We start from the raw sequence: 23270 nt of genomic DNA on the forward strand, positions 1-23270 counted from the left end.
AATTGTTTTTATCAGGAATTGAACACAGGTCTTTCTGTATGATAGTCCACTTTACAAAATGGAAATATGGAATCAGTTTATGAAATTCTATATTGCATTTTAAAATAAGTTTATAAAAAATGCTATAACAGACGTTTAGTACTGTATTTCAAAAATTAATTGTATCCTATAAAGTGAATAAAGCCAAGATTATTAGATGATGTCAAGATTAACACTCGGGGGAAAAACTCTACCACAAAAAAAAAACTTTTGGAAGACCGCCTACTAATTATTGCTAACCACGTTTCATTTTGGGATAATTTCTTACAACCCTAGTAACCTTCGGTCACAGATCATGTCAAAGATTATAACAAATGTTCATCTATTTATAGATACCACGCACTAAATTAGATTTTCAATTTTCATAATAAATTAAATTATGTGCAAAAAAATAATAACTGTGAAAATATTAAAATCACCATCCGATTGCTATATCTCTATACTATCAATTTCCGAAGTATCATAGGAATATTTGGTAATACAGCATCTCATTTATATCATATTAGTGGTGACTAAGCCTCTGAGTGAAATATTGAATAAAAAAATGTTTTTAAATACAGTACTGAGAATTGGCTGAAATCACTGAAAACCTAAAAATATAAAGAAAATGAGACTTACCATTTGAGATGCACTTTTCGGATGTGAATTGACAGTTAGCTTGTCACCAACTAAAAACAAAAATAGTAACATATAACCTTATTTTTGTAAAAAGTAAAATGAATTTAAATGTACTTTGAAATCATTGCTAAAACAATGTAAATTGCTAATTGGTATTTTGTTGATAATCCTAGCTAACTGCAGCTCTACCTATTGGCTTACATCTGGGCCTAGTTTAGTGCTGACAGCAGAAAGATTTACACCTTGTAAGTTGGGAAACATTTTTCTGGTAAATGAAGGTGAACGTGGAAAAGCTAATATGAAATAGTTTCTTAATGAAACAGTTCTGATGGGGATATTTTTTTTATAATAAATTCTTTTGGGGTTTCCTTTTATGGACATGGATTAGTTTCAGTTATAAATCAAACATTCACAAAAAGCATTCAAAGTTTTACATTTTGTAATAATAAATATAGAAATATATTTCCCTCTGTCTAAAATGAAAAAACATTAACAAAAAAGTGTTATTTCTCAACACAACTTTTGACACTATGCTATGATGCTGCTATAGTAATTATTATTTTGAAAAGTGCATCACAGCTGATGATGTTAATTACTGCAGTAATTGGTATTTACCTTGACACCTTGTAGTGGTCATAGGGGACATAACATCATAGTTAATTAAAATCTACTTAACACAGCAATTAAAACCAATTTAAAAGATACTCCCTCAAGTTTTTGAGATCCATTGGAGCAGATGCATTCATCGAAAAAATTCATCCGGTTTAAAATAATTTATGTAAAGTATTTTTTTTCTTTTTGGTAAAACATTTTTAATTTGATGTACATATATAGATCAACACCGCAACATTGTGGATGATTTTATCTTTTTTTCTGCATTATAATTTATTTTCATCTTTTTTCTGCGGATGATTTAATTTCATCTTTTATTTCATTTAAAAAAGATGCAAGAAATTCTGAGATGTTAAGTTACCAAAACGAGATACAAAATCTGCACAGCGTGGGTTTCCAACCCACTCAAACACTATAAAACTTTAGGCCGAAACATACCACTAGCCTACATACAGCCATGAATCAGGAACAATAGAAGCTCAATAAATAATGAATAATGGGCAACAAGCTGGTAACAAGATCATTTAATGATTTGTATACTTACTAACAGATTCAATGACACGTGCCAAGAGTACGCCATTACACACGTCAACCTGGAGGTCATTGATCAAGCTACGGTGACCTGCTCGCTCCAAGTAAAAGTTAGCCCAGTCTGAATACACCTGGAAAACAAAACAAGGATTTTATTAGATGCAATAATCATACTCCTTTAACTTATTGCAAATATATCTGGAAAAGATTTTATTAGATGGAATACATGACAATGTGTTGCTACAATAATGGAATTCAACACAACATTTGGTATCAATATTGCAAAATTAAGAAAACTTTAAAAACAAGATTTTATTAAAAGCAATAAAGGTAATGATCATAATTATTTAACTTATTGCCAATATCTAGATTTTATTAGACGGAATACATGATTTCTTTTCCATTTTTTTTCGTATTTATATGGTGTTACATTAATTTTGTAATATCACAAACTTGTGTAAAAACAATCAATGTTGATTTGTGCTGTATTCAGTCTCGTGGATAAATAAAGTTAAATAAAAAAAATGAAAATGAGAGTGTGTTAATGGAATGGATACCTTAATGGAAATCATCAAAACATTTGTAATATCAACATTTGGAAAATTAAGAAAACTTTTAAATTATTTATTAGATGAAATACATGAGTGTGATGTTACACTAATGGCATTGATTACAATAACTTTTAATTTAAATATTGTCTGTTTTTTGAAATGTATAATTAAAAATATCTGAAACCAATTTAACCAAGATTATATCCTCCTCATTCCACATTTGATAACATTTTTATTAAAAAACCCAGAATTAAGAAATCAAAACTATATTGGTCTACATTTATATATATTTTGTAAAATTGTTTACAAAAATATCAGTAATTTATGATGAAAATGGATGTTTCTTTAAACTGTATTTTTATAATAATTTTGGTTTCTGTAGTGTTTTCTTTAACACTTTTTCTTAATCAATATTTGACCCAAATGAATTCAATACATCACCCAAAGGAAAGTTTGAGTTAATGTGTAGCCTACAGTAACATAATGAAGAGTTAGATCCGAGGGACAGCTAAAAAGGGGCGAAATGACAACAATTACAGAGAGAGGATGTTGACTTGCAACAATCAATAATGATATGGTAACATAATACTACAACTAATATTGCCTTGCAATCTTTCCATTCATAATAACTTCATTCATAAATAAATAAATAAATAAATAAATAACAGATTTTTAACTTTTCAACTTCCACTAGGGGCAGTAGGGGTTACTGATGAATGATGGTTATTGCGTACCAATCAATATTCATCATCTAAATTAACTATAAAGGTAATTCAATACCGCAACAAACATTGACATCACCGTATTCCTGGTTTCTTCTCATATTCCCTAATAAATTCACTCGCAAATAATGAATTATAGCTACCATATCAGAGGTAGAACTCAATTTAAGTTCATGAACTTAATATAATCAATACTGAACTTACAGGGAATATTACATGGATGCAAAGCTGATCTTTGGTGCAACATAAAACCTTTGCTACGACACGTAAAACTCATAATAATACCGCTCACAGAATTTATTGATTTATTTTTAATTTCACAAATTCTTTAACTAAAGAAGTTGCATTATGTCATTATAACAAATGTGACATGTTGTTTACCACATGTTTTGCTTAGTCTTTTTGTAAAACACCATTTATTTCTTTGCAGGAGGCTAGCCTAGATTAGATATTATATCAATATCTTAGCATCCATTGTATATATGGGGAATTACTTAGTTTTGTTTTGTTGATATATTCCAACATGAACTGTTTTTATTTGTATGTATTTGCGTCTTAGACCAACTCAATGTATTATATGCAAATGATATTAATGGAAATAATGTTTCCACTGATGTTTTCGAATACAAATTTACAATCTAAAAATCTTCTTTTTAAAATTAGGAATAGTTCATATGTCGAAAAAAAGATTTTGCCAGAATAATTGTACTTTGACTTTAAGCATTAATACTTATTTCTTAGAACTGTTTAGTTACTATAGTAATTGTCTCCATTTTTGTAAAAACATGTTTTTTCACTTTTCTTCAAATTCATTATATTGCTTCTTAAGGAAATTGTAAGCAAATATTTTCTGAATCAATAAATGTAATATAGACAAATTCTAGGCCTGAAGGGTATATAAATGTCAGGTAACCTAGTAAGGACTATGTTAACTGCACTCCAGGGTAAAAGCGCTCATTTAATGGTTTAGTAAGATTATACAGCTAGGCTAGGGACAGATAGGTTTGCCATTAGCTTGCGAAAGTACAATTTATCGTTATAATTTTAATTATTTTGTCTGTTCATTAATATATTTTTAGATGTGATAAATGTAACATTAGATGTTTTGTATCTAAGCTGATTTTGGTTTATGCTATAAAGTAAACGAAGGTGATGGAGGAGGTGTAAATTTGACAATTGCAATACATAAACTAGAATTTAATTCGTCACTTTGACGAATTATAGGTGATCATTTTTATCATTTTACTGAAATTAATTTTTTTAACATGCACGGTACGTTAACATACGATCGGAAAATGTTGATGTATGCCATCCTATTATATGCTTATAGTGCTGAGTTCCTATATGCCATATACAATATGTACAGTATATACTGTATATCTATATACAGTGTAGCATAGGTGAAATTACGGGACACACATGTTCTAATTTTTTGGCATGATGACGTTATCAAACTAAACTTTAAGATGACAATTTCGAAAGATAATTAATTGAGCAAAAAAATATAAGATTTGGAAAAAAATTTGGCACGTAGAAGCGCTGTGCGCGCTCTTTGAATTGTGTATAACTTTGACGAAAAATATGAAAAAACTACTTTTTCACTTCAACTGGCCATATGTTAACGTCACAACATCCGATAGGCTTAATTTTTATATGAATTAATATCTACATTTCATCAGCTTTCATAATAAATTATAATCATCAAGGTAACCTTCAATTCTGAAGAGCTGTAAGATATTCAAATTTACTGCGAAGGTGAAATTACACGGCCTACGTTATTCAAGTTTTTACGCGTGATGACGTCATTAAAATGAAGATAGTGTCAACTCATGATAAAGATAATTAATTAAGCAAGCACATACTGAAAGTTGTGCGAAATTCGAGCACACATAACCAAGATGCGCTCTGTTGAATGTGATAATCTACACAAAAAGATAACAAATCCTAATTTTTAAATTCAAGTGGCCATTTGATGACGTCAAGACATTTTGTACGTAAAATGTGTACATGAATTCATATCTACAACTCAATGGCTTCCAGAATAAGTTAAAAAAATCGGGGGTCATCTTGCATTCTGAAGAATTATTTTCATTTTAAAAAAGACCTATTTTTCACCATTTTCAGAACTTTTGTAAAATTAATGTGCGCATTTTGTCATTTTTAACGTGCTCGTATAGCGTTATTTTAAGTCGGAACTGACTCAAATTTGGTGAATGTACTAAGGATGGTGAGTAGAATGAGATTTGTAAAAAAAATTCATATTTTTTACGCTTTTTAAGTATCGCGCGCGCAAAAACGCATTTTTGCGCAGTAATTTTTTGAAACACGCAAATGGCCTAATTCATGCTCTAAATTGATCAAAACTTTATTTTGAGCGTTTTAAATTTTTAACGCGCGATATCACGCGAATTAACCTACGTGCGCGTGCGTTTTTATTTGCTAATATTTTTAACCTTGATCTGAAGTTTACGTGTAGTGAATTTCATTAATATGTGATAATGAATTATGGAGATATGATTGATAATGTGATTTCGCAAAATGGCGTATAAATGTCGTCACGGATGAGTGATCACGCTGGAAAGCTTATTAGGATTAAGTTATATTATTTGAAAGATATTCTGAAATTTTTGTAATCATTGACATTAAACTTTTTGAGATAATTGTTACACAAAATAGTGTACAGAAACAATAAAAAGAAAAAAAAAAAGAAAAAAAATAATAATAAAGATTTTATACAATAACAATAGGTGATCATTTTATTCTAAATGATCACCTAAAAATAGTACAATAGTTTAATTTAGTAATTAATTATACAATTTTTAGGAAAAAATTGGGAAATGAAGAAAGGAGGACAGATGGGAGACCTAAGAAAGAGAAAAAAAGTTGGAGATTCACAAATTGTTGGTCCCTTCGGAGTAGTGACATGGAAGGAACGATCGCCACATGTTTTAAGACAGTCAAGGAAGGATTGTGTAAGAAGATGTAGATCAAAGTAAGTGAGTACATGCAACAGTAATGATGACAACAGGTATAGTGTTTACTGAATTGTATAAAGAATGATTTGTGTATAATGTGCTATAAAAGATGTATATAAACAGAGAGAGAGTTTTATGGGCTTACGTAAAATTTAAGATGTAGAAAATTGGTTAAACATGAGAACATGATAATTTTCACAAATGTAGTTATTGACTATTATATAATTATGTAACATTTTTGATGAATATTTAATTTAGCTACCGTGTGGTATCCATGACATTTTATAACCATCAATTAATGGTTGCTAAGCAACATATCTTCATATAGTTAATATTATAGCATTAGGGATACACTGCAATTGCAGACATACTGCGTGGGTGTGTGGACACACGGACCTGCAGCGTAAATAAACACAATATTTTACATAATATTATTAGATTCAATTGATATTGGGGTTTTCAAAACAAAATCAAAGTAGAGAATTTAGTATAGATCTTAATTATTCATTTGAAATTAAATATGGCACATTTTCAAAATAACATTCTTACAATAAATAATCAATTTTATTCATAATGAAGATTTTCTCACTTGAACACAAATTACACTTGTAATAATAATGTAGAACCCAATTATAGTAACAATTTTCAACTAGAATATACAAAAATTATATTTTTTACATTTTAATGAAAGCATCAAATTGTTATCTCAATCAACAGTACAAATGTGCTCAATAAATTGTATATATATATATTTACTGCATCCATTCTTTGTTTTGTTATGCTGAAGGCATCCATTTTATGTTATCTTGCCCCACTGACATCATTTTGTTCATGCATATAGGTCACACAAATGATTTAAAATCGGTTACTTTTATTCTGGGTGTGGGAATGTATAAAACACATGATGTAGGTATTGAAAGACTGAAGCCTTTATAAATGTCAAAACTTAGGTGTCAGAAATGACCCAAAAAAAATAAGTCAATGCTTCATAATTTTGAAGTCTAAAAAAATATGTTATTACTCCCAGTTCAGAATGCAGAAATATTTTTGAAGACAAAAAGAATTTGAAAGAAGGTTCAACTCAATTAATATCAACGTACAATTTTATTAGGCAAGACGATATTACTAGCCTCATCCTTCAGATGGGACATTAAGGCATTGGTCATCTATTCATAATATGCAATAACAAAATTGCAGCAAATGCCAAGTACGTATTTACACTTGTTCCACACAGAGCATCATGGTAGCCTAACAATAAATATCTTTTCAACATGATTTCATAAAGCATATGAAAAACATTGGAACAATGATATAATGTTCTTTTGAACTTTATATGACACATTGGTAATAAAATCAGGTATCTTGACAAAAGAAAACATCTTTCTGTGATAAAATGACTGAAATAATATAATGAATGTTTTTATAGAAGGTCCGAAAAGTTCATGACCTTATACATCTGTCATTTTTCAATAAAGTATGTCAACATACTAATTGTACTAAGGTGTAAACTGTTCATTAGAGGCCAGGGAGTACATCGGTGAAGAGTAGGTACTTGGTGAAGAGTAGGTACTTGGTGAAGAGTAGGTACTTGGTGCGGGGATCCCTTATGAGCCCATAACAAAGGTATACTGGGATTAAGTGCAGGTGAAATATTTGCACAATTTCATCTTTTATCAATTAAAATGTTATCAATTAAAATTAAAATTGATAAAAATGCATTAAAAAAAGAATAAAAATAACTAAAAGTACCAGTGAATCAACCCAATAATATTACCTCATCATTACTGTACTATGATGCATATGTTTTGAAAATTAGACCATTCATTACTTAGATGACACACTTCATAAATATAATCAATATTTATATTAAAATTGCAGTAAAAAAAAAAAAATAACCAAAACTACCAGTGTAGAATAATCATCAATATTATGATGCATATGTTTTGAATATTGGACCATTCATTACTTAGATGACACACTTCATAAATATTATCAATATTATTAACATTAAAAATGAAGCAGTAGTAGGATGAATCATCCAAGAGCAAAGTCGGCAGGTAACGTTGATAGCGCCGCACCTGCTCAGGTGTGTAAAGATGCTGCCGGTATGCGTACAGTATCATATGACTCATTCAATATTCATTCTCCTCATCCTCCTCCTGCTGCTATGATTTAATGGTAACATAGAAAATAGCAGCTGTGCCTTGATTATGTGTAAGAGATATTGCTATTATTCATCTTAAAATAATGGAAAATTATCAGGATACATCTGTACCCTGATCAAACATGTAAGAGATACAGCTATTAATCTTAGTTATTGAATAAAATATTGAAGTAAGCCAGTATGTGAAATATTATGTAATAGATTGAGGCTTTAGCTTATATGCGCTAATTATTATTATTCTAATTAATTACAGGTATGTACCTCTATTCTTTTTTTACATCTATTATTTACCCTAATTATTCCAAATATGGAAATTAAATATAAATGTAATAGAACTATATTCAGTAGGTACCACAATTCTTTCAATACATATTTTTTTTAATGATCAGAGCAAATTGATCATGTGGTCCAGTGTTCTTACAAAAAAAACGTAATGTACCAAAGAACCTCAGCTTGAAGAGTATATTTATCATATTCATTTTTTAAAAATTATCTTGGTAAATTGGACCTATGGTCAAATGTTTGTATAAATATGTTGTGATAAAAAAAAACATACTGTACCAAAGCACATGTAACCTCAGCGTGAAGAGTGTGTTTAGTAAAGAGTAATTATTTGCTTAGTCATAGACACTGCATCATAGAAAGTACAATCTTCATCAAGTAATGATGAGATCAACAAACGAATGGATTAGCTAAATCGCAATGATTGTTCGCATTTTAAAAGCAGGTCAGTTTAAATTCTCGTAAAACCAATTATGATCACGTGTTTACGATCAATATCGGTTAGTTCTTATGGGATTTAAGATTATAATTAAGTCAAAGATTGTGGAAGACAGATTATTTTTATTACATGATATAAGAATCTAAATTTGATAGCAGAACAAATACAGTAGTATACTTCAGATATGGTTATGGATATAGTGTACTTTAGATTCATCTTATACTGTTGTATGCTAATGTACAGTATAGTACCTCTGTTAAGGGGACACCTTCAGGATCAAACAAAGTGCCCCTTCAATAAGGGTGTCCTCTGAATATGGGTCGATAGTAGAAGTTTCAAAACATATATTATTTTATTATGTTTGTTATATTTTCAGTTACTGTACCACTTTGGAAATCAGTGCACTAGTACTGAAAGTGGTGCTTGCAGAATAAAGAAAGAATAAATAAATAAATAAATAAATATTTCCCCTCGTTCATTTCATGGGAAAGTGTCCTCTGAATAGGGATGTCCAAAGGATGTGTTCTACAGTATTTATTGGTAGAAATACCAACCTATCTACTGCCTCCATGTGTTCAATGAAAATGTATTCTTTCAATATTATTAATTATAATTAATTTCTAATTAGAAAAAAGAAATAAGATACAATAATGAAAATGGTTTCATATTTTATTTCTTTTCCCTTAATATCAAACAGAAAACACTAAAACTAAAAAACATAATTTTGTGGAGCGATGTAATTGTGATTGGAGACGGAGTGACGAAAATCAATCACAGATCCATTTTCTCGCTGATTTTGAATGCTTTACTGCGTGTCAACGTGATTAAATTCAAGTGTCACTTGAGAGAACTAGGACAATTGGTGAAACATTTTTTATTACAAAATTTAATGACCTAAATATGTGATACTCACACCTTACTGACACGCTATAGCAGATTATTGCAATGAAATCTGAATTTTTTACATATTAAATAGTAAATATTAATACGTTATTAACAGCCTGCAATTTAATGATGTACTTTAACCCAAATATGTACACCTACAGTATATTTGGAATATTCTGAAGTAGAAGCTTTCTAAATGGTATATTCTTTGCCAAATATTGTGTAAAAGTTGAAGAGACCAACTACATATTGAACATGTCACTGAAACTCATCAACTTCTTTATTTTACCTTTAACTATGTAGACAATGTTTTAAGGTTTGCATGGCGAGTACCAGTAAAGTCAGGTTTGAGGTACACCGTTTATTTCCAAAATAATGTATGTTATGTATCATGTAATATGTTTCCAAAAGTAGAGAATGAAGACGGTCAGACGATAAGATTACTCCATGAGCATATCAACCAACGTTCCCGGCTGTATTCTATTTACCGCAAACCTGATTTTACTATACTTAAAATAAATAATGGAGTATTATTCTACAGTTTAATTTCAAGTATTTTAAACAAAAAATAAATTCATTCAGATGTTAATCATCAATTAGCACATTAATTACAGAATGATATAAATTGGCATATTAAACTTGATTTAATACTTCATATAATATGCAATATATTTAATCAAATACATTTCATATGCATATTATTAATTAAAGTGATCTGCTACTCTAAATCATTATACTAATCTAGATAACAAGTTCCACAACTATTGGGTTGAGTGATCAATCCCTAGAGGATAAACAACCATGAAGGGGACAAGGCTGGGGAAGGAAGACTCTGATCACATCACATACATAACACAGGTCAAATGTTGTAACATTGATGTTTTAATTACATGTGTGTAATAATTGCTTCGGAATCAATCACGTCTCATTTTTTTGTTTGTGCAAGGTCAAGTACGGTACGGTGCCCAAGGTTATGCTACTACATACAATTATTTCTTTATTTTTATTTTTTATTATTTCATGTATAATTGAATTGAACAATATTGCAGAACAATATTGCAGTAAAATAATGGCATACTGCAATTCATGGCTCTTAATAATAATACTTCTAGGACGACAATTCTTTCAAAATTCATATTTCAATCGATCATCCACTTTTAATATAAAATGATTGCCAATTACAGAAGAACTTAAGGGGACACCTTTGGGACCCACAAAAGTTCCCCGTCAAGTGTTGCCATTGAATAGGGGTTGGTCAACATATTAAAACATATATTGCTCCTTAATAGGAGTGTCTCAACGGAGGTGTTCTGCTGTATAGGTTTATATAAAAAGATTGCATGATATCTATTAGTTTTTCTATATTTTGACTTTTAATTTAGCATTACATTTTTTTCTATGTTTATTTTTAAGTGTTATTTTGTATTATGTTTTGGCTAAAATAAGGCCTCAAGAAAAAAAAAAACATTGCTGAAATTCTTCATATATAAATATCATAATAGATAAAATTGAAAAATAGAATTACATAACAAATTGTTTTAAGAAAAACACTAGACATTAATTGCTGCAAGCACACAATTGTCATGCTTAATGAATATGAATGTTTAAGGCATCCACTGTAAATTAAATTTTGCAATATAAAAAATATGATACATGTAACATCTAGTCTAATTGATCTTAATGGAGTAATTTAAATGCAACGATTAAACTAGAAATTGAATATAGCATTCAGTGTCATTTATCATCTCCGCATCCTAAGAATCTTGATGCTTGCTCTATCATAAGGTGATTATATTATATCGTTTGAAATATATCTTATGTTTAATACTGGCAATGTATAACGAGGTAGACAGTTAAATCATTAAGGTTTAATCCGATGCGACATACTTGGAAAAACTCTACACCAAGGTGATTTTATCTTAAAGCCACGTTCACACACAAACACACAACTAAGAGTTAGCATTACATAGATATAAGCCTGTGTTCACACAGTTGTTCCCTATCTGGATCACTTTTAATATTTTACCAAAAACCAAATAAAGTCATATATCCAGAATTCCCACACGATGATTTGAATACTAGAAGTTGATTGGCTATTGAATACAGAGGTCAAATTACTAAATTGGACATTCAGAATCACGCTATCCTGATCGGCCAAACAAGATTTTGATAATCAGATCAGGCATTCCCGATGCAGACGACATTTGGTTACCTCTCGATTTGGATTATAGTCCGCTAGTCCAGGTCTTAAAATATGAGTCCATGACAAACAGTGATTTTTAAAATATTTTATCTTGTGTAGTAAGAAGAATTCCTTGTTATATATTGGTTATAATAAAAACTACAAGAGTAATTCTGTTATGTTACAAAAAAGGCCCCTGAATATACAGGGCAAAACTGGAAGGGTTCCCTCTGATGGCGCTTGAAATGGCTGATGGTTGAAATTTAAAAAATTAAAAAATTACAATTTTATCAAACTACCTAGTTGATAATCATTGTATTCATGTCTAACATAAGTCCCGGACTAAGTAAGTAAGTCTGATTTCAGAGCATAGATAGGCTAGTTAAGGAGAGATGTTAATCAACATCTTACAAAGTACATGCATGAATAAACGATGACAATGTGATAATGGGGAAATGATCTATTTCCTAAGTAACACTGGTAGATAGCTAATGTCAGATACTAATCAATACTGATTCTCTCAGTTTTATCTTAGATCTTTAAATGTAAATACACTTGTCGTCAAACTGTTTTTTACTTAGACTGAGCGATCTACCTTCAAATTCTACACTGTCATCTATTTCTTTCTTTTTGAGGACTTTGTTTAAACCATGCCTTCCGATTGAACCATGACATTTGACTGCATCATGCTTTTCAACTGAACCATGCCTTGAAAAGTTTGCCTCTTGCAAGCTGACATTTCGAGGCAACTCTATCGACCCTTAGTTTTCGAGGAATTAACAAAAACCCATAAAATACTATTCAAATTTGGGTCACTCAAAGCCACTTATACTTGTTTAGTTAGTACTATCAATGGAATATGATGATGCTATAGGCCTAAGTCTATGTTTAATAACGTGTCTTTGGTTTCCTTCAGACATAATGAGCATGATGCTTGGCTTCCACTAAAATAAGTTCTGTCTATTTTCTGATAATTTTCAAACCAATGTCAAAGGGAAAACAAATTTCCTAAAAATATTAATCATTTTACTTAACGAAAAAAAAATTAAAAACGTGAAAACTACAAGGCCTAAATGTATTTGGTTCATAATGTCAAAATGTCAATTATTATGTGGTTTCACACCCACAACAAACCTGGCAGATTAGGGTTGAGCTCCTAATTAAATTATAGGACAGCAGCTTCCAATGTATTGGTACTAGTACTAGTGTTAAACCAACATAATCACATCTCAATCAGCGCAGTAGAAGCTGTCATGTAGAGGAAATTGATTCCTGGCAAAAATATCAAAGCAAAACAGCACTAGCAACACCAATGCAATTCAATAGTCTACTCACAGCCGTAATTGTACTAAACTCTTTTTTTTCATTGCTTTTTTAAACCATAATAACTGCTAAGAGCTGTAGCTTTATCAAGTCCTACTTGCTCAGTAAAACTTACTGAGACAAGGGAATACTTATTGCAGTTTTGAGGTCTGTGGTAAAGCTCATAGAACCAACAAAGTTTATGTGCGGACAGTGGTAACCTTTCCCTTCCTCGGGTAATTTTTTAATCAACAAAGTCCAGTGTGAATATGGATTTAATATTTTACTATAAGCCAAACTACATTTTCTACATTATACTTGTAAAAAGGTATATAAAAAAAAGAAATTTACATTTGCACTGACAAGATCAAATGTCATCTACAAACGACCTACATTTCCAAGCTGCAAATATAAAATCTAGTAAACCTAAAAAGAAACTTTGCATATGATCTGATGGCTGTAATCTAATTGCTGATGCATTACGTTTGAAGATAGCAAGATCGACATCTCTAAATCGAATCTTACCTCAGGTGTTACCTCAGGTGATATATCCACCTGTCCTCTCTATACTCATACAGCAAACACATTATGCATTACTTCTGAGATTTTGTAGACAAAATTTGCAAATCTTATTTTAATGTTGTAAGGACAGATTTAAACCACACAGGATAAATTAATTTGTAATTTTCTCACAAGAGGACTTTCAGATTGTGAATAAATCAATTGAGTTTGTTAAGCTCTGTCTACAATATCAAACTAGTTTGACAAAAGAGTGTGATGTGCCCAAATATGGTTGTGATATGCTTAAATATGGTAGTGATATTACATCATCATGTCCATATATGGGCACATCACATTTTTTGCCACATAAAGTTTGATAGTGTAGACAGGGCTTTAGACCTTTCTCATTTGAAATGTTCAAATCGTTGACAACAACAGAATATATGCTGCACTCAAAAATACATAAAATCATGAACAACCAGATGTATCCTTTACGGACAGTGAGATGATTTTATAAACTTGTTTGTGCCAAAATCTATGCACAACTAAATTTGAAAATATTCTATTAATAGTTATGTAATTACATATATCTGGTGTATATTTTACAGTACATTGAAACTGCAACACATCGAACATTTTATATTTGTTATGACGAATTATATAATCAAAATAATCAACTTAAAGCTCTGTCTACACTATCAAACTTTATGTGACCAAAAATGTGATGTGATATGATTTCACATCACTACCATATTTGTGCATATCACTACTATATTTAGGCACATCACATTTTGAGCTTAACACATTTGCCATTAGTAAACACAATTAATGAACGTAATTGATTTTACAAATTGAACAGCTCTTTTGATACAATTCCCCCTGGATTAATAAACCAACTGAATTTAATACGTAATGTTCATTCTATCTACACATACGTACGCCACTTTGAACTATAACATGGTTTGGACACATTAAGAATTACACAATCACAGTCGTGAAATATGGTTGTAATGTTTACAGCAAATTAATTTATAATATAACTTATTGTGTTGTTCCCTTCTGTAAGTGGTGAGCTCCTATTGGTTGGAAAAATAAAAATAAATGTTTGCAGATACTTTGACAAGAGTCAAGATTTGATTTTGTGGATACTAGACAAAAAAATGACATGACGACTCAAACATTTTAGTTGGGAGATTTCGGTTTCATGTTGCGCTATAAGACGATGTCATTGTGCACACGCTCAGAAACATGATCAGGCGCAAAATGACATTGAATGCCAGCTGTATAGTGGAGTGAGGCATCATAAAAATTAACACTCCATATTAACAATTAAAGATGTAGCATTACTACATTATCTAAAGTTAAACTGCTGTAAAATGGGTCATGGGTGCTAAACTGCTAACAAATGACATATCAATATTGTGTCACATTGAAGGCCAAGCACAACTATAGCCACTGCCCACTATTTAGACATCAAGGCTAATCTTTATCCTAAGCTGTGATGGGTTATTGATTTTGTATAAGTAAATAATTCCTTTGTAAACTGGTAATTCTCCATGTGTTCTCCAAAAACCTTCAAACAATAATCACATGTGCTCTATGGATAGACAATTTATAAGCACTGGTGTTTAATGCATGTTATTGTTAATTAAATTGTGCAACTGCATGACTTTTTAAAATACCATTTGATATTTCTTAAAGTAATAGTCATATTCTGTCAATTTATTAAAAAAATAATTTTTAAAATAGTTATTCAAAGTTGCACATTGCAATATTAAGTTCTAATTTTTCAATAAAACTAAACTTAATTTATTGTCTTCTTTTTTTGGATAATAATTTACAAAATTTAGGTGGGGCCGACTTGTATCTGAAAATATCATATTGTCGCTGATAAGACCCTTGATATAAGCATTCCCCCAAATGAGGAGTAATGTCCATCCTAAATGAATTAATGATCTACTTCGAAGTTAAGACTATTATATATTTCAATTAAATATAAGTGATGTCACTTAGAAACATTTACAATGACTTTCAAAAGTAGAAAGACCTTCAGAAATTAAAATAGCAGACATTAGCTTAAACAGGTTTGTAGCAAAAGTACCCAACACAAAGTTGCTTGCATAAATGTTAAATTAATTTTTAGCAAAATCATTGTCTAACGATACACAAAAGCTCACTTTAATTGAATGATAGATGATATATCAATTTTTCTTCTGTTTATTATTGAAATTATTTCCCTTACCATGAAAAGTGCCATTAAACAGAGTTTAAAATTTCATCAAATTTAAATTTACCTTTTGATTATTTCCTTTCAGTCACGTTTAAACATGATATGTTTAATTTACTCCTCCTCCTCGGTCTGGTTAGATTTTTCAAGTAGGAGTAAATACAGTAGAACGCACTCCACTTTCTAGTAAAACTCCTACTCCGGGAAAACTCCTATTAAGCTCTGTCTACAATATAACTTTATGTGACATAAAAAATATAATGTGCCCATATATGGACATGATGATGTCATATCACAACCATATTTGGCCATATCACTACCATATTTAGGCACATCACACTTTTTTTTTTCAATCTAGTTTGATAGTGTAGACAGAGCTTTACTCCTATGGACACTTTGTTTTGTTTTTATATTAATTTTAGCCTGACCACTAATTAGTGTTATATTTTCAGTCATATTTTATCCTCATTTGAATTAGACAGCATCTTTAACTTGATCACTTCTAACAAGTAGACTAACAAAATGGTAATGAAAATATTACAAATTCTTGGACAGATGTCTAAAGACACTAGAGAGACAAAATAATGAATTCTGAAATCAAAGCATTCCCTTGACATCACCGCCAAGTAGCAATAAAAAGTAAATATTTTCCTACCAATAGTTTATCATTTCCATACTTATGACACCTTAGGGAAAGATGGTACTTAGTTGATGACCCAGTGCTTACAATTAAACATGTCTTATAATTCATTAAGTGATTAAACACTTTTTGATACATTTATATTCAATGAAACGTTTATACCATGAAGCAACAATTTGGATGTTGCTCTATGGCTTTAAAAAACAGCTACAACAAATTACAAAAACATAAATTACATATTTAATCATGGATATAACTTTGATGGACAGAACTGGGCGGAAAATACCTACCATTTAAATCTTCCACCAAGCCTAGAGCTTATTTTAAATCTTTTATTTTTAATTTAGCACCCAATTCTGTGCACATGAAATCACTGTTTTACGTTTATCCACCCCTTAGCTTTTCGACAACCATTTTTATATCAGACATCCCTATTTATACTATATTTTATTGAAATTGTATATTATAAATAATATTTTGATTATAACTAATAATAATTAAATGTAGTTATTATATTTTTTTGGTTGTTACTCACAAAAATAAGATTAATAAAGTATGGATAAATGTTGTGAAGTCAAACATCGTTAAAAATGCTTTGAAATATGATTTCTGTAAACAGTCTTCCAATTCATGCATTATATTAAGCCTATGATGTAATTAGTCTTAAAACTCAATTGGCAGATGTTAATGAATTACTTGATTCAAGTCTGGATCTCAATATCAATTTCACTCAAAAAGCTAAATTCTCACACCTTATTTGCATACACACTGAAGCAGCATGTCTTAAACAAATAATCATTGTTGTGAAATATGTTAAAATATTCAAGAAATTAATTAATTTATCATTAATTAAAGTATGGTATTCACTACTACCAGTAGCACCATTTTCAATCTAGTGACATACTGCAAATGTGGTATATGACATTTTTCTATTATTAGCATTTATTAACATTTTAAACACTAAATTGTTATTTTTGAAATAAAAAATTGCAAAATACTATAGCTTTAGATCTGATATTTTAATAACAGCGATTTTAAATTTGAACTTTAAGTTTGTTGTGTTTCAAAACAATCATATATTTTGTTATTTTTATTCTATATTGTCATTCAATGTTTTTTTATCCTTCTAAAAAGGATAATCAAAACAGTACTTTGTATAACGTTGAAATCACAAACAAAAAGAATATAAACACAATTGCTACAACTAGTGCATTCTGTACTATACCAAGTAATATATCTATATGCACCTTTAAGCTCACAGTACGACTGTATTCTGTACTATACCAAGTAATATATCTATCTATAAGCTCCCAGTTTGATACAGTATTACTGTATATAATAAGAATATCAGATATAATTTACGTTAATTTGCTATGTTTTATCACATGTAATTTTCATGTCGGATTGTTGTTATGCTTATTATGTACTGTATGTTTTTCTGTCAAGTGGGGTAATATTTCGTATGACTTTCCTGCTAGCAATGCTGTTACTGTACACTTATAAATAGTAATTAAATGTATTTTTTTATTATTAATTATTTAATATCTCAACAATTTTGGAAAAAATGTTTTAATAGACATCCTGAAGTAGTATCTATAATCTTTAATAACATGGCAACCTATAGCCTCACGGTTTCTAACAATTTCTGGATTAAGTGCAAATTAATCTTTGAAAGTTTTTTATGAGTTTGACATTTTTAGAATGTGTCTCGTAGACGTAACATAAAAAAAAATCAACAATATAAAAACATTGATTTTAACACATCGTGATATTTTGACATTGTGAAAAGCGTGTCATGTTGGAGATAATTGGCGAGTGGGCCGATAAACAGAGGAAAACTTCAATATTCTGTTTAATGTCATCACAAGGCTACACATGACAAATCAGTTTTTGTTGTATCTCTCAGTTGTAAAACTAACTGTCCACTATGATACAAAGATGTTAAAGTGTTACGTCTAATATATGTACTGTCCCTAGGGATATAATTTAATTATAATGTATATATATAATAGCAGCTGTATATTGTAATTATATAATTATAATCAAAACTAGCTATTTATATAATTGTTAAGGTACATATATTTGAGGGTTCAATAATAAGTTTTAATTCTATAAATAGAATCATAACGAGTTGTCTAAATGTGTTCAATGTTTTATATTATCATTATATTTATATCTGTTTTTATTTTAATTGATTATAATTAGACAGTGGTCCCTAAACCAGTCTTTATAAATAATGGACCACTCACTTCTGGTATAGATATCTAGTGCACAAATTCATGTTTACTAGCACTACTTATATTGGGAATAGTTAAGTATTGTACTTTTTGTTATTTACCGGTTGTACTCCCTTTCAGCACATGGTTGACATAGGTAATAAAATGGAAAAATACTCATTTAAAAACTACTATAAATTAAAAGTATATCTTTCATCTTCTGTGAAATTTAACATAGGCCTATATACCGTTCAACTGTTACATTTGCCTATACATTCTAAAGCAATATAAAACAGTTTTTTAAATTACTGGAATTTTTCAAATAAATTCATTCACGTAGAGGAGTACAGCAACACAATTCTTATTTAAAAGAAATACATGATATAATGTGGCATGTCGCCAATCTAATCTTTCAAAATTATAGTAATTAACAGAATATTTAGATTGCCTATTCTAGTTTTGTATGGAACCTCTTACTATGCTAGCGAGTTCTTTGCATATTTCTCTGTACTTATTATCCATCAATTTTGATGAATCGTGAGTATCAACTTACGAGATTCATTATGTTTAGAAAAACATCACAGTAGGAAAATGATATTAGAATTAAGATGAATGATTTAATACCATGTAATAGCAATGTGTAAGCAGATATATTAGCTAGAAAATATCAAATTGTAAAAATTTTATTCTTTAACAAATTGTTATTTCAGTTCAAATTTATGCCCAGATCTACTGCTTGAATTTGCAGAATTCACTTCAAATTATTATTTTATGGTTTTATACTTAAATAGTCAATTCAATTCAACTTTATTTAACCATGAAGGCCCAAGTCTACTGCTTGAAATTGCAGACTTACTTCAAATGATTATTTTAGGGTTTTATACTTACAATACATAGTCACTTCAATTCAACTTTATATAACCATGGAGGCCCAGGTCTACTGCTTGAAATTGCAGAATTCACTTTAAATTATTATTTTAGGTTTTTTTTAATATTAATAAATATAGCCACTTCAATTCAACTTTATATAACCATGGTCTACTGTTTGGAATTGCAGACAGAAATATAAAATCAGCATATAAATATACTACTGTAAAACCTGTTTATGAATTTATGAATATTGTCAAATAGAATGCATAATTACATAGTACTAGCACACAATAGATGAATGAATTGTGATGCATTTATCAACGTGTCCAGAAGCATCATCAACACTCACTCTGACAATTGAGTTCAGAGTGAATTCATCCACAGGCATTAAGGTCCAATGGTTCTTCGATCTTCTATTATTAGCCTCTCAATCATTGTCATCAACTCTCAACAACATGCATTACTCACATCAGTCTTGCTATGTAATTACTTAAAGTTTTCGATACTTAAATTTTGAATAATCAATCCCATGTTTTTATCTCCATGATCTGAATATATTAAATTAGTTTTTCTTTTTTAATATAAAAACAACCATACACTCAATAAGACATTCGTTCCACGAAAAAAAACCAATATAGCTTTAAAATGGAAATACATTATTATTTTTAATATACATTTACATTTTTAAAAAAAGGACACCACTTGACTATAACTAATATTCTGGTTTTCCACAAAGTTTAGTTTTCTTTATGCTATATTCATACATATGAAATGTTAGTGTACACAATTTTAATAAAATTATACTGTTCATTGTGGTAGAGGGATGCTCTAGGAACATATACATTTCATATCAAAACCCTTCCTCTGAAGAGCATGGGCTATTGTCGGTTTATCCAAGTAAGCTAGGCATGAAATAGACATGAAGATTTAAAAGTTGTCCTCTTCTAAAAAAATAGAGCTGCATATTTTGCTTATAATTTTTTGAAAATTATAAAAAAGAAACATTGTTCTAATTAAATGAAATATGCAAATACTCATTAATATAAACAATTCATTTTTCAAACTCAACATTTTTACAAATTAAGTTTATTCTAATTCACAAATAAATCAAATATACGTTAACAGTATTATAAAGTATAATTTACTTAAATCCAGCAGTGAATCATTTTACACATTACGCCATGTATCCGTAATTGTCTGTGAATCCCATAATACCTATTTATTTGTGTGAAATAAATCATCACATGACAATCTGTCAAACAATGATAATCATTGAACAGTGCAGTACATCTCTAGAGTATAAGATATTACATAGGTGAGTTAGGTAGCTTACTCAAAAACATGATATAAGATATTACATAGTTGAGTTAGGTAGCTTACTTTAAAAAACATGATCACATAATTATTTTAGGGAGAGTGAGCAACCTTTGTTGTAGGGTAGAACCTTAACTATTTTCTCACTTCTTTCCAGAGAAAGGAGACTGATTCTTTCCAAAGAAGACTGCTTCTTTCAAGGAAAGAGTGGATGTACAGTGGCATAATATTTAGCATTTTTCATTTGGCTCTTACTAAAGGATTTTTTTTTTTTCAAAATAAATACATACATAAATTTAAATATTCTGCTTAATACAAACAGCATTTATTCTTGATTTACAAGCAATAAAATACAAAAACAAAGACCCACTTTCATCCTCTCCATCTGCTCTCTGTATGACTCAGCTCAAACCCCTGGGGCAAAATTTGAGGGGAAGAATATCCTCTGTGTACCCTCAGATAATCCTTGACGATATTCCTGAAGGAATATCAAAATCATAAATTATCTGTAATGTGACAAGGAACGGAAAAACTGAGAAATGTTTCCGTTCAATGAAAATATCGGATAAGGGTTTTTTCGCAAAGGGACAATTTTTAAAAAAATGTAACATTAAAATTTATGTTGTTTTTTTTCAATATTTAGTGTGAATTCTTTTTTGTTTTGTGCACTGTTTAGTGCATGTTGTACAATGTTGTAATAACATCATCATTCTTTGTAGCTACTGTATATTGTGGATATTCTTAATAATTAAAATGAAGTACTTTCACATTTTTATTTTTTTAAGCTTTTTAAGAATAATGTGGACATTAATCAAATATTGTTTGTTTCAACGACCCAAGGTAACATGATGACAAGGATATGAAAACATCAACAAAGTACTTGAGAATAGTGGTTATGAAATAGTGCTATGTAAACAATATTTAATATCTTGATGCTACCATAACAAATCAAGGACAGAATTAAATGTATGAAGTAACAACCAGCAGTATATGAACTGTCCAGGAATTAAATCAATGCTAGATTAATAATCATAATGAAATTTCTAACTAAAAGATCTACCAAATTAAATTTCAAATTTTCTGGTTAGAAAAATTATCAAATAATAATAATGTGAATAAATTACCCTCCAAATAAGAAAAATTTAAAATATCTGGTTAAATAGCGTTCTCAAATAATTGGGAATGTTGAGATGCCATTTTAAAGTTATCGCTGTGCAACTTTTAGTTGAATAACCGTTATCTAAGTGACCACTCTTAAAAGTTTGAAGTGAGCATGTTGTATTTTGGGTAATCTTGCCATTTTTTTGTCAATGACCACGCCTCCCACCCCCTCCCCACACTCTAGTCCCTTTTCAAATAAAAGGTTATTCTCGTGCCAACATTTGTTGACTAAGACAAATCTTCTAACTCATTTAATTAAATTATTCTTTTTCAAAATTCCACCACATCTAAATCCCCGCCATATGAGTTAACATCAACAGAGTGATTCATACTTCACGATTGATTCTTTAAGTAAACGAGATCATCAACGCACAATGTACATACACCAGACAGATGGCTAAGGTAATGCACCAGTGTTTATTTTAGTACATCACTAAGATAGTACAAAATGTTGTTAGTCACAACAGTCGTATATTAATTCTTATTAATAATGATCTTACAAAATATTTTTTTTTGTCTGAAATATTGTTTGGACAATGAGAAGCAGTAGAGTCATGGTTAGAAAATGTGATAAAAAAAATTGTTTTCTAAATCATTATAATCTCAATATTTTCTTAAATGTGCAGTAGAATCTCACTCTATCAAGAGGATACCTTTGGGACCCAATAAAGTGTCCTTACAAGGATGTCCTTTTAATAGGAGGTGTCTTCTTAATAGGAGTATCCCCTTTTTAAGGGTTGGCCGTAGTTTTCAAACACAATTTACATAACAAGTAAAAGTCAAACTTCTTATTCATTTTTCATTGGAAAAAGCTTAATGCTTGTAATTTACTATGTAAAAATTATTAAAAATATTATAATTAATTAAATGTTGTAATTAATTAGTGTTGCCCGAAAACTCTGCTGATTTACTTTATCGTTTTACTTTATCGTTTCGATTTAGCTTTTTGCTTATCTCCATTGAGACCCAGCCACTCATACCCACAAAATTCCCTTTATTCAGTAATTTGCCTTTGGATTGATAATTAATTATTACAGAT

At 29.7% G+C, this 23270-nt stretch overlaps 1 protein-coding gene across 8 annotated transcripts in view; it reads right to left on the bottom strand.

Moving 5' to 3' along the window:
* LOC144836905 (neuron navigator 2-like) overlaps positions 1-23270 on the bottom strand; it is a 155339-nt gene that overhangs the window by 102863 nt on the left and 29206 nt on the right. For all 8 annotated transcript variants that reach the window (XM_078691883.1, XM_078691859.1, XM_078691875.1 and 5 more), the window contains 2 exons: positions 1814-1931; positions 658-707 (listed from right to left, as the gene is read on the bottom strand). In XM_078691883.1, the coding sequence (XP_078548009.1) occupies positions 658-707; positions 1814-1931 (168 nt within the window). The remainder of the gene's footprint in view (positions 1-657; positions 708-1813; positions 1932-23270) is intronic.

Source organism: Antedon bifida, chromosome 1 (genome assembly GCF_963402885.1).
Source record: "Antedon bifida chromosome 1, ecAntBifi1.1, whole genome shotgun sequence".
Classification (NCBI taxonomy): Eukaryota; Metazoa; Echinodermata; class Crinoidea; order Comatulida; family Antedonidae; genus Antedon; species Antedon bifida.